The 14438-nt window shown below is 38.7% G+C and overlaps 1 protein-coding gene across 5 annotated transcripts in view; it reads right to left on the bottom strand.

The window, feature by feature from the left end:
* MYO16 (myosin XVI) overlaps positions 1–14438 on the bottom strand; it is a 641507-nt gene that overhangs the window by 146556 nt on the left and 480513 nt on the right. For all 5 annotated transcript variants that reach the window (XM_079902787.1, XM_079902784.1, XM_079902785.1 and 2 more), the window contains 2 exons: positions 6267–6419; positions 4535–4735 (listed from right to left, as the gene is read on the bottom strand). In XM_079902787.1, coding sequence (XP_079758913.1) covers positions 4535–4735; positions 6267–6419 — 354 coding nt within the window. The remainder of the gene's footprint in view (positions 1–4534; positions 4736–6266; positions 6420–14438) is intronic.

Genomic DNA, 14438 nt, shown 5'->3' with positions numbered 1-14438 from the left:
CTTAAACATTTCTAAAAGGACTTCTGAGCCTCTGCCCCAAATGAGATTCAGAAACATGGCAGGGTCTCGCAGTCAGAGCAGAACAGTCAGGTGTGTGGGTCTCTGGGGGCGGGAGGCTGGATGTCAATATCATCACCAGCAGTAATGATTGTTCTTCCTGTGAGATACGGCATGTTTTTACTAACAGAACTAGGTAAACCAGGCATGGAGGGGCAAGTGATGATAAGAACTCTCTAGCACATCCATCCGGACAAGAGGAGACTACGAACAAACCCACGAACCCCAAAGCCATTGAGGTCTCCTCTGGGATCAACTTTATCATCAAAGAGCTATTCAGGATTGCTCATCCTACTGTCCAAACTAGACCCTGCCTGGTGACTTTAAGCCAATTAGCTCTTCGCTACATCTCCTGATTTGTAAAATGCAGAAAGTGCTGCTTTCCTTGAAAATGCAATAGCTCAAAATTTAAGTATACAAAGTTACGTCTGATGATTAGAATGGCATATGGCTTGACATATTGCCACAAATTACATAGGATCTAGACTTTACCATGTGAATGAGTCCTCAGGGAGTCCTTGGGCTAAGACTCTTCAGTACGTCTCAGTGAAATGAAAGACTTTTATAAAACCGCAAAATTGACTCCAATTATGGAAAATCCTGCTTTAAAATATAAAGGTGCTTTTACAGGAAATGTCGTGATTCCACAGGGCTTTGGCTACGTGGCAACTAATCAACTGGCTTTCTCTGCTTTGCTTCATTGCTATCAGAACTCAGTGAAATGATTCCATTCACTCAAACTCTCCAGATTTTCTTAAAACCATTGACATTTTACTAGGTGCTTGTAGAATACTTTTTAAATGCAAACATACAATAATTAGTAAGCAAAATTTTATTCCAAAGCTTGGTACCACTCAGTTTAATGCAATTTTCACTTATTGAACATCTAGTATATCTTCAAGATACAAGACGAACAGACTTACAAAGCGGGTCAGGTATATACCGACTGAAGAGAGCTTCCACGAAACTTGCAGAAAAATAATTTTCCAAAATCATTAGTTATACCTTATTGTAATTTTTCAACTAAATCCTATGAATTCAATAAATTATTTTTAAGTATCAAATAATTCATTTATTCATCAAATATGTATTGGTGCATTTTATGTGCCAGATACTCTCCCAGGCACTGGGGATTATCAAAGAATATAGAAACAGAGATACTTGCATAATAAAATGTCCATCAAGAGATGAATGGCTAAAGAAGATACGGTACATATACACAATGGAATATCACTCAGCAATAAGAAAGAATGAAAGAATGCCATTTGCAGCAACATGGATGGACCTAGAGATTATCAGACTAAGTGAAGTATGTCAGACAGAGAAAGACAAATATCGTATGACATCACATATGTGGAATCTAAAAAAATGACACAAATGAACTTATTTAGAAAACAGAAATAGACTCACGGACATAGAAAACAAACTTATGGTTACCAAAGAGGAAAGGGGCGGGGGATAAATTAGGAGATTGGGATTAGCAGATTCACACTACTATATATAAAATAAACAACAAGGACCTACTGTACAGCACCAGGAACTATACTCAATATCTTAGAATAACTACACTCAATATCTTAGAATAACCTATAATTCTGAAAAAAATATATATATATATTTATGTGTAACTGAATCACTGCTGTACACTTGAAACTAACACAACATTGTAAATTAACTGTACCTCAATAAAAAGAATTCTGACACAAAAGCTTTTGAATTGAAAAGTATTCTAACATTTGAATTGAAAAGTAAAATAACATGTTATTTTATTATGCAAGTATCTTTGTTTCTATATTCTTTAGTAAATTCTTAATATAAAGAAAATATAGATTAAAAAATCTGCACATAAGACTAAAAGATTGCTACTGTTATAAAAAAAAAGTAAAGGCTAAATCTCTCAACTCTAAAGGATAGTTGATAATTTCTGAGAATATCTATTATATAAAACCATCCACTGACTTCCGCCCACATCCACTAAGCCATCACATGGCACCGTCCCACCAGAACTTCTCACAAAGCTGTTCCTTGGCCTAAGTGTCCTGTCAAGGCTCACTTCCTGTTGACCCGGACGTCTCTTTTCTCTTCGTTTCTGTGATACTTTTCTTTCCTACTAACATCTTTCTCCCTCTTCTCCATGTGCAATTATACACATTTCCCAAACTATGACTAGGTTTCTAGAAACAGCCAGCCTCCCAGTGTCAAGTATTTTCAGCATCTCATGGGAATTTCCATTAAAAACCTCAAATTCCAAACATCTGAAGTGGAATATCTTTCCTTCCAAACAGCCTCCTTCTCCAGGATTTCCCTTCTTGGTTGGCCTAAAATAGCCTCCATCAGTCAACAGGGTGCGGCCCTCGGGGTCATCTCCAGCTGTGTCCCCTCCCTGGCTCCACACATTCAGTCACTCACTCTTCCCTGGGAATGCCACCACTCTGTCCTGCCGCTCTGGCTCAAACGCAGTCCTTGTTGGAGTGTTTCCATATCCCCCTTCCTTTCTTCCCAACCTACCTACATCATGTCCTCTGGTTTTCTCACTTCATCCCCCACCCTGTCTAAAAACATCCGATAAGTTAACACTGTGAAGAGGACAAAGTCCTGAGGTGTACATGCATATTTATTCCTGATTTCACCACAAACAACCTTCCTAGACTTTTCTCCTACCAACCTCCATACACTTGACCAAACGTCTGGTACCATTTCCCAACTACGATGTGGTTGGAAATGGCGGAGTGTTAGGTTTAGCCTGGTCACTTCCTGTCCTGCAGATGTTGGAAAGTGCGAATATTACTTCTCCCAGACTCCCTTGCAGCTAGGGTTCGCTCGTTCTGCAGCTTCCACCTGTCTGAACTACTGCCCGAGATTTCGAAAGTTGAAGTGGCGGAGGCTGCATTTCTGCTGTGTCTGTGTTTTACCTGGTGAGCACGTCCAGGAGATGTTGGTTTTCTCCAGCACTGAAGGCTCCAGGCTCAGCCACTGACTCTTCCTTGTTGAGTGCCGGGGAATGGGCCTCTTACTGGTTTAGGTGACAGCAGTTACTGGGAGTCAGTACCTGTAGCAGCAGTTTCTCAATCAGGCTGCAGGCTTCCTGATCAAAGACGTGGCCCTAACTACCGAGGGAGCCCTGTCCTGTGGGGTGGTTTTAAGGTCATTTCTGCAAGTTCAACTTAGAGTCCCCCCAACAGTGATTTTCTGCTTGAACAGCTACACGGGATTCTGTCCTTTGCAACCGAATCCAGATAGACGCACGGTCCATTCATTTTCACAAGCCCTTGTCTTTACTGGGGTGTTCCTGCCTCGCAGTCTCAGGCAGCTCAGCATCCCCTTAAACGCCAAGGTCACGTTTTACCTCCTCTTGAAAACATTTCTACACTCTTTTTTGGAGTCAAATAAATTCTTTCTTCTTTGTGGTAACAGAGAATTTTGTTAACATGACTAATATTACTATGAGCAAATTATAGCGGAAGTATTTGTTAACTTTCCTTTTTCCTTACTTGACTGTGACACGTTTGAGGGCAAGAAACACGGTTTATTCATCTTTGATTCTCTAGTGCTCTAGGTTTGGCATATAGTAGAGTCTCAGTAAACACTGGCTGAAGTGAACTGAAATACACGGAGAGTGAGAGAGTGACTAGGGATTTCACCCCCTAATAATGGTATTTGTGCTACATCCCAAACAGGGAGGGAAGTCTGGCGGCTACAGATTCAAAAGTGGAAGAATTAACTAGAGATGGAAGCTGGATTGGAGATTAAGTGGGATGTGGATGTGAGCATTAAAAGATGGATAAAATTTGACCTCGTGAAGAAGACAGGGAGGATATTTCCAGCTTGAGTGGGAAGAGGCGTCACGCGTGGGGGGCGGGATCCGCAGGAAAACAGGGAGTGCATGGGAAAAAAGAACCTGAAGAGGGGTTTTGCAGAGGAGAGTTGAGGCAGGTAAGCCTTGGAAGAAGTGACAGGGACCAGCTCGGAGAAGCCCAATAGGAGGCTGGCCTCAGGACTGTGACATGTTTTAGGCAGATAAGAGTCGGTCCTTGAAGGATTTGAAGAAGGAAGCATGTTTTACAAAGCCGGTTAGGCAATGGAGAGGGATCAGAGAGTTGCTTTCTTCCTTAGGTTTAGGAAAAGTAATTTAATACTAACAACTATATTGAGGGTAAGTAAACTCAGATGTCCAATGTTTCTTTCGATTTTGAAAATATCCCAAATTTCACAGAAGAGCTCTTGTATTAAATCCAGGTCTCTTTTGCTCATATTAACTTATAAATATGGAAACATCATGAGAAGAATCATACCACGTGCTTCATCACCCACATTCTGAAATGCTAAGTCCTTATCAGGGTTAGGAAAGAAACATTTTGTGGGTTGTTCACCCAGTTTCAATGATCAAAACTCTAAAATAGCAAAACCTTTAAGGCTTGTTCTTAAGACCTTTGGCCCATTAGCGCGTACCATAAATTGCTCCGTTCTCTGAACTCACCCGTCCTGCGTAGTGCATAACGGTGAAAGCTGTGCCTTGGTCTTTGAGGGCGAGGTTCCCATTCCCATCCTTCATGGGGGAGTAAACTGCATTTGTGTTTGAGGATTCTAGAAGACTGTGTAGCTTTTTGGGAAGACTTGGTTCCATTGACCAAATCATTTGACTTTCTTCATCCAATAAAGAGAGAAATCCAGAAGGCTTCTGAAAGTTAAGAAGAGGAGTTTTTTTCCTTCTATTACTCAATTTGCTATCTTTGTTATTGCTCATGCATACCATTTACATCCTCATCACGCTCATACAAGCACTGAGAAAATAAATTAGTCTTTATTGTCAATACATGTCTATTTTTGTTCATTGCTGTATCCGCCCCACCTAGCCAACCTCTGATGTCGTGTTGGTTCTCAGTAGTATTTATTGATTAGAGGAATTGAAAATAAATAAGTGTCGTTTAAGGTCATTAAAACACTGGCGTTGTTAAAATATATATTCTCACCTTAATAAAATTTCCAACTACAGAAAAGTTGTATGTTTTCTTTCTGGTATATAGACCTACCTATTTATAGGTAAAAATGCAAGTTTCACCCTATACTTGGTATGTCTTTTCATTTCATTTTGGGGGGTATCAAAGAGGAGTGGCAGCAGAAATATCCACTGACATTTCCAGTTCATACTGACGAGGTCCCACTATTGAAATAACCATTCCAACGATGAGACCCCAAGGATGATAACCAAAGAGACAGAAATAACTTCATTCTGCTGGCCACGGTTTAGCAGTCAAGGACATAGCAGCAAGCGTGAAGTGGGGTAGTGGGTACCCAAGGCTTCCCATATACAGGTAGGTATATATTACTGTCAACCCATCTTATAACCTTATTAAGGAGGTAAACTGTATACTATGTGTGTCATGATGAGGGAGGGCTTTCTGGAGGAAGAGAACTTCTTCTGTACTTAAAACAAGGAATGTTGACAAGTTGGTACCAGAAACAAGAACATTGCACATATTCGGAAAATGAATAAAGTAATTTGTAAATATACATTTATATAAATAAAGGGTAGAAAATTATATACTATTCTCCTCAATAGCTAAATGGTATCAGTTTTAAACAATGTTCAAGTGTTTTAGAAATATTACTGGTGAATCTATATAAAGCCTTATATTAGTAGATAGAGACTGATGTTTGTGTGATAGACTTTTGTTTTTATGATGGCGATATTGAGGCAAAGATTCTTGCTTTGTAAGGTAGAAACAATAAAGATAAGCATAAACACCTGCAGAAATACTAAGATGATATGTACGTATATATATATTTTTTTCTGCCAAGGTTTTCCATATTCAAACTTAGAAATGTGGAGACAAACAAGATTCTGCTGAGTTTGTTTTATGGTCTTGCTAGTCTTAGAGTTACTTTATAAAATATTATATTTGTACAATGGGTATTTATAACTATGCCAAGAGGAGAGTTTTAGTGACATAACTGCAGCTGAATATTTTTTATAACAAAATGATCTGATACTTGTTGTCTTTTTAATCAATTGGTAATCCTTCAAACGCCCTTTCAGAGAAAGGTCGTGTGCCCCTCAATCAACACTGAAAGATTATAAGTAAATTAGAAATTGCTGAGTCTCCCATAAAGATATCCTCAAAATAAGGCCCCGTAAAAGAAAGTTCTTTCTCTCCAGTATATTTAAATGCATGCATCCTGTAAAGTATCTAATTATATTATGTGAATACCTGGAAAAAAAAATCCAAAACTCCAGTCTGGTTACCAAGAGAATAGGCCGTTTCCATGGTGACTCCCTCTTGTACACATTCTGTTTGCTCCTGTAGGAAAAGCACTTCATTGATATAGTGGTGCATCTTCTCATTGGTCATGTTGACACAGAGCTATTGTGGGGAAAGAGGAAACAATTCACAAGATGATTCGGCATGCAGATCCATGGTTCCAGGAAACATCTCAGACCAGTGAAGTGTTGACTCAAGAACGGTCAGCACAGTTAGTGTATCTATAGATGCCGCACTACAGTCGTCCCGAGAAGCCAAAGTAAAGAGCTTCACTTGATTCTGTTGACTTCATACGGTCTGATTACGCAATTGAAGATGAGCACGTTAAAAACAACAAGAAGTATAATTACAGCATTAACTTACAAATTTGGGGTCTAAAATATATTTGAGTATTTAAAAAATATTTCCAAAAGGAATATATATTGGGGCTCTTGTCAGCAAAGATTATATATATATTTCTTTATCCATTCATCTCTTGATGGACACTTAAGTTGCTTCCATATTTCCATATCTTGGCAATTGTAAACAAAGCTACTATGAACACTGGGATGCAGGTATCTTTCCGAATTAGTGTTTTTGTTTTCTTCAGGTATATACCCAGGAGCGCAATTGCAGGGTCACATGGTAGCTCTATTTTTAGTTTTTTGAGAAATCCATGGTAGCTGCACCAATTTACATTCCCACCCACAGCGTGGGAGGGCTCCCTTTTCTCCACACCCCACCAACACTTGTTAACAAATGTGTTATTTCTTACAGTTTTAATTTAACTTAAAAATATCTTAAGATATTAGAAAATAAAATAAAATAACACAAATCTACCCAAGATGAAGTCTTGCTTTCCCCCTGGGCTATTCTCCTATATTCTGCTTTTTTTTTTTTTTTAATAACAAAAATCTCAAAAGAGTTATCTTTTCTTCTCTCAAATTCCTGTCCTCCCCACTATTCAAACCCCGCCAGTACATTTTTGCCTTCACTGCTCCAGCAAAATGGCTTTTCTAGAAGTCACCAGTGATATATGCATTTCTAAATCCAGCGTTCAACCCTCCGTGTTCATTTTCCTTGACCTCCCAGTGAAATCTACAGCCGATTCCTCTACTTCCCTGGGGCACTGCCTCCGCTGTCTTCCAGGACATCCACTCTCTTGGTTCCTACCTCACTGGCCACCCCTTGTCCATCTCCTTCTCTGACTCCATCCTGGAGTGGTCCAGCACTCCGCCCAGGGCCTCCTGTCGCCCATCTCTACACCTACTACCTTTGTGAGCTCAGGAAGTTTCACAGACCATCCTGTTCCCCCATCTGCATTATGTTATACTAGGTAGAATCCAAAGTCACTTAGAAATATTTAGAATTCTGTAACTCACTGAAAATAATTAAATATGAATAATTTATATAAATCGAAGTTACCGATAAAGTGTTTGTAAATGGAAATCAGATCTCATTTGCAAAGGGAACAATATTTAGGATTATGTTTAATGTGAAATGGGATGTATTTATACAAAGTAAATGCCAAAGTTATTGTAAATCGCACAAGACTGGAACAGTCAACCGAAAAAAGAGAGACCGCCCTGGGTTCCTCTTGTCCCCATGCCCAAATTCTTCCCCAGGTCTGGTATCATCACCACACCTGCTAAGTAGGACTCCTCTCAGACATTCCTGTCCCTCTGCTGGGAGTTCATGGCTTCTCTCCTGGACACATAAGAGCAGCCCTTATGTGGTGGTCTAGGCATGCCCATAAAGGTGTGGCAATTAATAAATTAAGAATAACACATGCATAGTTTTCCACTTTCTCACTGACCTAGCTATTTGGGAGGATGGGCATTCACGAGATTCTAGGGACACAAAGAAATCTTAGAGGGAAATTTTTTCAGAGAAGAAAAGAAGCAACATATTGGAGTGCAGGGCATGGGTCAGCACACAGAGGGAGTTCGTCCTGAGGCTGGAATGGTTTGCTGAGAAGTTCTATTCTTTAGTTCTTGCCGGGACCAGAATTTTTTGAGTAAGTAGAGGCAGCTCAAACATCTTCAGAAACAGGGTGATTGGAGAATAACAGGATTGCAGACGCGGGACTACCCTGATGGAAGAAGAAGCTGGAGACCTGAAAATGTAGAGGCTCTTATGACCTAATCTAGTCACGTTATTTGGATGATGAACATACATCGATATTTCACTATTAATATAGTAAGTGGAGAGTATAGTAGAAATATACCAAATACGATATTTAAATAACATATTTAAATGAGATCTAAATACCATATATTGACACACGAAGAAAAACCAAAATAATTCTTAGCTCCAGGTCAAAAATGATGGCCCAGGGCGACTGCCCTTGTTTCCAATATTTTTTCTTGTTTCTCTGTTTCATAGTAAAAGATGGTTTCTGTAAATTTGGTGATCAGCGAATGTCTGTAGACTGAATAAGTTTCCCTACTGCATTCTATTACAAAATAAGATCTTCTGTTTAAGAAAATTAACAAGAAAGAGGGAAACTTGTTATCTGTATCTCCCATTCCCAATTAAATAGCTTGACATAAAACAACCAAAAAAAATGTGTCTGTCCGAATGTCCCCTTGATTGTGCCAGCCCTGGCCAGTGCCTGTCTGCAGCAGGTGGACTGCAGTCTGAGGACCCAGGGAGCTGGGTGTCCAGGGGCCTGGAGGGACCGGTGGTCACTGGGACCTGGTTCCAGCTATTTATTTAGCAGGTAGGGGAAGGGGAGGGCCCCAGGGGACTTGTGCTTTCCGGTGACTCCTTGCCCCCACCCTGTCGGGCTTCATTCTTGTATATAATTAACTAAACCCTCCTTTTTTAAACCTGAAAAAAAAGTTAAAAATAAAATAACTATGCCACATTGCTGCTGTCTTGGAAGCTATGTTAAAACCTGAAGACCTTGAGTGAATTTGTTCAAACTTGCAAAATCCCCCTTTTTTTTGCATCGTCTCTTCCTCTACCACTCCATCCACGATCTCTGAAATTTTTTAAATTTTCTTCCTTCTATCTGATTTGGCCAGTGGCTAACCAGAGCTTTCCCCCTCTGCTCCCTGACAACTAGATTTCATGAGATATATGCAAAGCTGAAAGTTCTTTAAATTTAAAACTAAATGTTTCCTAAATAAACTCACACTTTTGTGGATCAATTCCCTGAATATAAAAATATTAAAAATATAGTCACTTCATTTGAGAACATACCATATAGGACATTTAACTTTAAATGCTTGATTGTTAAGGCAAAAAGAGTTTGAATACGGATACAGACCCATAAATTCTGCACATGAGAGCTGGCAAAGGAAGGGCTGGAATTCAGTAATTAAATATCATCTGCAACATATTTCCTCCCTTATACCTGATACAATCTAGCACATTCATCCCCTTAAATTGTCCCATCAAAACTGACTGATATCACATGAAAGGATGCTCAGCATCACTAATCATTAGAGAAATGCAAATCAAAACTACAATGAGGTATCACCTCACACCGGTCAGAATGGCCATCATCAAAAAAACCTACAAACAATAAATGCTGGAGAGGGTGTAGAGTAAAGGGAACCCTCTTGCACTGTTGGTGGAAATGTAAATTGATACAGCCACTATGGAGAACAGTATGGAGGTTCCTTAAAAAACTAAAAGTAGAACTACCATACGATCCAGCAATCCCACTACTGGGCAAATACCCTGAGAAAACCATAATTCAAAAAGACACATGTACCACAATGTTCACTGCAGCTCTATTTACAATAGCCAGGACATGGAAGCAACCTAAGTGTTCATCAACACATGAATGGATAAAGAAGATGTGGCACATACATAAAATGGAATATTACTCAGCCATAAAAGGACACGAAATTGAGTTATTTGTAGAGGGGTGGATGGACCTAGAGTCTGTCATACAGAGTGAAGTAACTCAGAAAGAGAAAAACAAATACCGTATGCTAACACATACACACGGAAACTAAAAAAAAAAAAAGGTTCTGAAGAACCTAGGGGCAGGACAGGAATGAAGATGCAGACATAGAGAATGGACTTGAGGACATGGGGAGGGGGCAGGGTAAGCTGGGACGAAGTGAGAGAGTGGCATGGACTTATATACACTCCCAAATGTAAAATAGATAGCTAGTGGGAAGCAGCTGCATAGCACAGGGAGATCAGCTCGGTGCTTTGTGTCCACCTAGAGGGGTGGGATAAGGAGGGTGGGAGGGAGACGCAAGAGGGAGGAGATATGGGGATATATGTATATGTATAGCTGATTCACTTTGTTATAAAGCAGAAACTAACACAACACTGTAAAGCAATTATACTCCAATAAAGTTGTTAAAAAAAAAAAACTAAGTGATATCAGTAGATCAAGATCTATGTTAATCTTACTTATGGTGTATTAATCTCTAGGAATGATTCTGGAAAGACAAGTCATTTTCTATAAAACTGTGTGGAATCTGTCCCTAGTAGTAGCCCACTGTGAAAGAATACATTTTCTTGTTGCTGTCACTTTAATCATAAATGAAAAACAGAAATTTCTGAAAATTGTTGTTAGGGTAAAAATGAAAAATTTTTTTAAATATTCTATTTGCTTAAAAATTAATATTTTGAGGTGTTCCTCCCATCTAATAATGTGATAAACTCCTTTAGTCCTGAGATAATTGCTTTACCAAAGATTAAGAAATGCTATAAAGAAATTTCTTCAATTTGGAGTGAAATATTTACAGTAAATGTACAGAAAATAAATGACTCCATTATGAAATGAAACCACTGGAAAAGATTCTCTTTGATTAGATGATACACACAATTGTAATTTTTCAAACTTTTTGACATTAAAATATGCACTGAATCATTTAAAACAACACAAATAGATCTTACATCTCAGCGGTTTGATTTAAAAGTAGTTATGGAAAGTGTGGCTAAATGTTATATATTTTGGGAAATAGGTTACTCAAGAAATAAATGGAGAAGCCATGAAAATAACATGATGTCTGTTACTGCAGGAAAAAATAAAAACGTCTGATAAAGGATTCTGAAATAAGACCACCAATGGCTGATTCTCTACTGTAGAAGAAATATCCAAATTACATGACACTTATCTTTCCCCTCATTTTGAGATGCTCTAACTGAAAATACCTAGGTAGATGTGGATGTCTCAAACACATTAAATATAATAATTATTATAAAATTATTACAAATATAATAATTATAAAATATATAATTTTATAATATTATTATAAAATATTATAAAATCTATAAAAATATTATAAATATAATAATTATTATAAATTATATAAATTATATAATATATAATTATATATTTATATATAATTAAAATATATAAATTATATTGTAAAATATAATTCTCTTATCATTTTGCATTCAGGATAGAGCTCAGCTCTGCAGTTACAAAAATTATTTTTGATGACAACTGACTAAATCTTCTTGCTTCTGACTTTATATCTGACCATCTCTGTATATAAACCTGGCTGTAGTGTTTCAGCTGACTCAAGCATTTTAATAATAAAAACTGGACATTTTAATTGGTTTTGTTCCCTAATATTTTACTGAACTGAATATTGGCTTCACTGAATTGATCCACTGTTTTAGTAAGAATGGTGATGTCAAGTGTGAATGATGATAAAGCCGCAGTCACGAGAAAGAGCTGGAAAAGGCCTTCTAGTCTTTTTTTTTTCTACTTTTTTTTTTTTTTCCAGAAAGGAAAGTCTACAGCAGAGTACCAAATTTTGCGTAACAAAAAAATGATTTGGCCTGTGCTTCTGAACAGAGCAACTCAGTTGAATGCTTTCCTGGTCAAAATGATTCATAAAACATATAGCTTCCCTCCTGAGTTTTACGTTTTAAGTAAAGCTTTATTTTTAAGCTGCAGTGTCCGGTGGGGCTTGGTGACATGGGCTGATCCTTACAATATATCTGAACCTTTAATTGTACATTGTGTTCTTTGTATTCCGGGGAGAAATAAGAAGTCATTTATTAAAATCCCAAGGAAAAATCCAGCTAGATGTGTACAGCTGAGCAGCCTGTGGAGTGATTTTTGACTCGTAGCTTTTTGGACAGGGGTGCTTCCTGAAACTGAAGGTGGACCTGCATTTCTAAGAGAGGCGAGCAAAGCTGGGTGTTAGAGGAAATCACGGGGAACGCGTGGAGTTTGAAGTAGGCTGTTTTTCAAACTCACTTTGAAGCAAGGCGGACATTAAACTTTTTTACTAAAACAGTTTGCTTTTCCCTGCTCTAAACTGTTCAGAGCACTCACTGTTTGAACAAAAGTTAAAATATAAAAGAAGTGCTAATAGCATGAACTTCAGAACTACCAGGAAAGGTGGCTAAGGGGACGAATGCGGACATATCGCCCTGTGGCAGCCACCTTGCTGGCAAGTGGAAAAATACATCCCGCCAACCAACTGGTGGCCAAAATCAGGACAAAACCCTGCACGTTCTTGGCTTATTTTCACTGAGCTGTCTGTGTTGTGTGTGCATATGCGGGTGTGTTTAAACACCATCAGAGAAAGATAGAATGAAAGGTTTGTAAGGCAAATTAGTTTATGTATCTGGAAGCATGAATCTCCATCAATAATTGAGTATATCACTGACTTCAATGCAACACGATCATTCTTTTTACTTTTTAACTCTATCCATCGGAATTATGTTGGGATTTCATTAAATTCCCACGGATTCCTCAGAGGAGACTTGAATGTGGGTAAAAGGTAGGTATTCATAAAGGATAATGAACAGTTATTAAGAGCTGTTTAATTAGCATGCGCCTTCTCTGATTCAAATACATGCTTTGTACATTAGGTGCCATTGCTGAGTGGTTTAATAATAAAAATCACGCACCCTTTGAAAACACTCTTTAGTAACAGACTATCATTGCTTATCCAGATGGCCTATCATTTGTATTAATGACAAAATTAATTTCTTGAGTAAATTTTCACCAACTGTTCTCCCTTTATTTTCATTACTCAGTGAAATTTATCTGAAGCAAAAATATAATAAAGCATGATGTATGCCTCACAGAATTAAAGTGGAGATTAATTGAAGCACATTCCAGCTGAAGACAGAGCTCCAGGCGTTAGACAGGGATTCGAAATCCTACTGAACATTAGAATTCACCGGGAGCTTTTAAAAAAGGCTGATGTCTGGGCCTGACCCCAAACCAATTAAATCAGAGTAGGGCCCAGGCACTGATACATTTTGAAAGCTTCCCAGGTGATTCTAATATGGAGACATGCTTGAACACACGGAGACAGATGATGGCGTACACAACCCATTACCTGGTTTCCTCATCAGTTTATATATACCTACACACACACGCATGCACATATGCACATGATGCATATATCATACAGTTACACATTAAAGGACCTTTGTTCCTGTCCAAAATGTCCTTCAGATATCTGGCCGTAAGACCTTTGGTCCATGCCAAAAGGTCCTTGACATTTGGTCCTGTCCAAAACCTTTTGGCATAGACTAAATATACTCAAGGACATTTTGGATAGGACCAAATGTCAAGGACCTTTTCATGTGAACTAAATGTCCTATGGAGGTTTTGGATGAGACCAAATGTCTGTTAACCCATTTTTATCTGAGGCGGCAGGAATGAGGTCAGGCTTCAGATATTCGGTAGTTCTCAGATACGTTCAGCAGAACATTAACTGCATGAGACGTCAATTACTATCGTCTAAAAAACAACACAAGAGAAGCCTATTAAACACTACGCCAAGCCAACAGTATTCTCTGCAGGGGCCCTTTCTGGGGCCTTCATTGTGTCAAGTGTACTCTGCATCTCCAACTTACTCTTTTGAAGAACGCCTCTTTGGGTTTCGAGACTACTGTATATAGTTTCCCCAACCAATCAGTCATTCCTGATTTCAGCACCTTCTCTATAAAATGGCAGGGGTAGGGGTGATGAGGGAAGAGTATGTCTCCGATCTGTTTCAGCCTTAAACTTCTATAGTGTATTTTGCCTTCTTTGAAATTCCTATTATTGAGAGCCTTTCTTCTCTCCATCCCTGTGTGGGAAAGGACATGTTCCCTTTCTCCCGGCACCGTCTACCTTGACTCGACACGGATAAAGACCCTGATATTATGCCATAAATACAGGAGCCTGATGCCTGGGGAACGCGGCGTGGA

The sequence above is a fragment of the Stenella coeruleoalba genome, assembly GCF_951394435.1.
Source record: "Stenella coeruleoalba genome assembly, chromosome: 18".
Taxonomy (NCBI): domain Eukaryota; kingdom Metazoa; phylum Chordata; class Mammalia; order Artiodactyla; family Delphinidae; genus Stenella; species Stenella coeruleoalba.
Note: the sequence above shows the minus strand (reverse complement) of the source record. Positions and strands in the feature narration are given on the sequence as shown.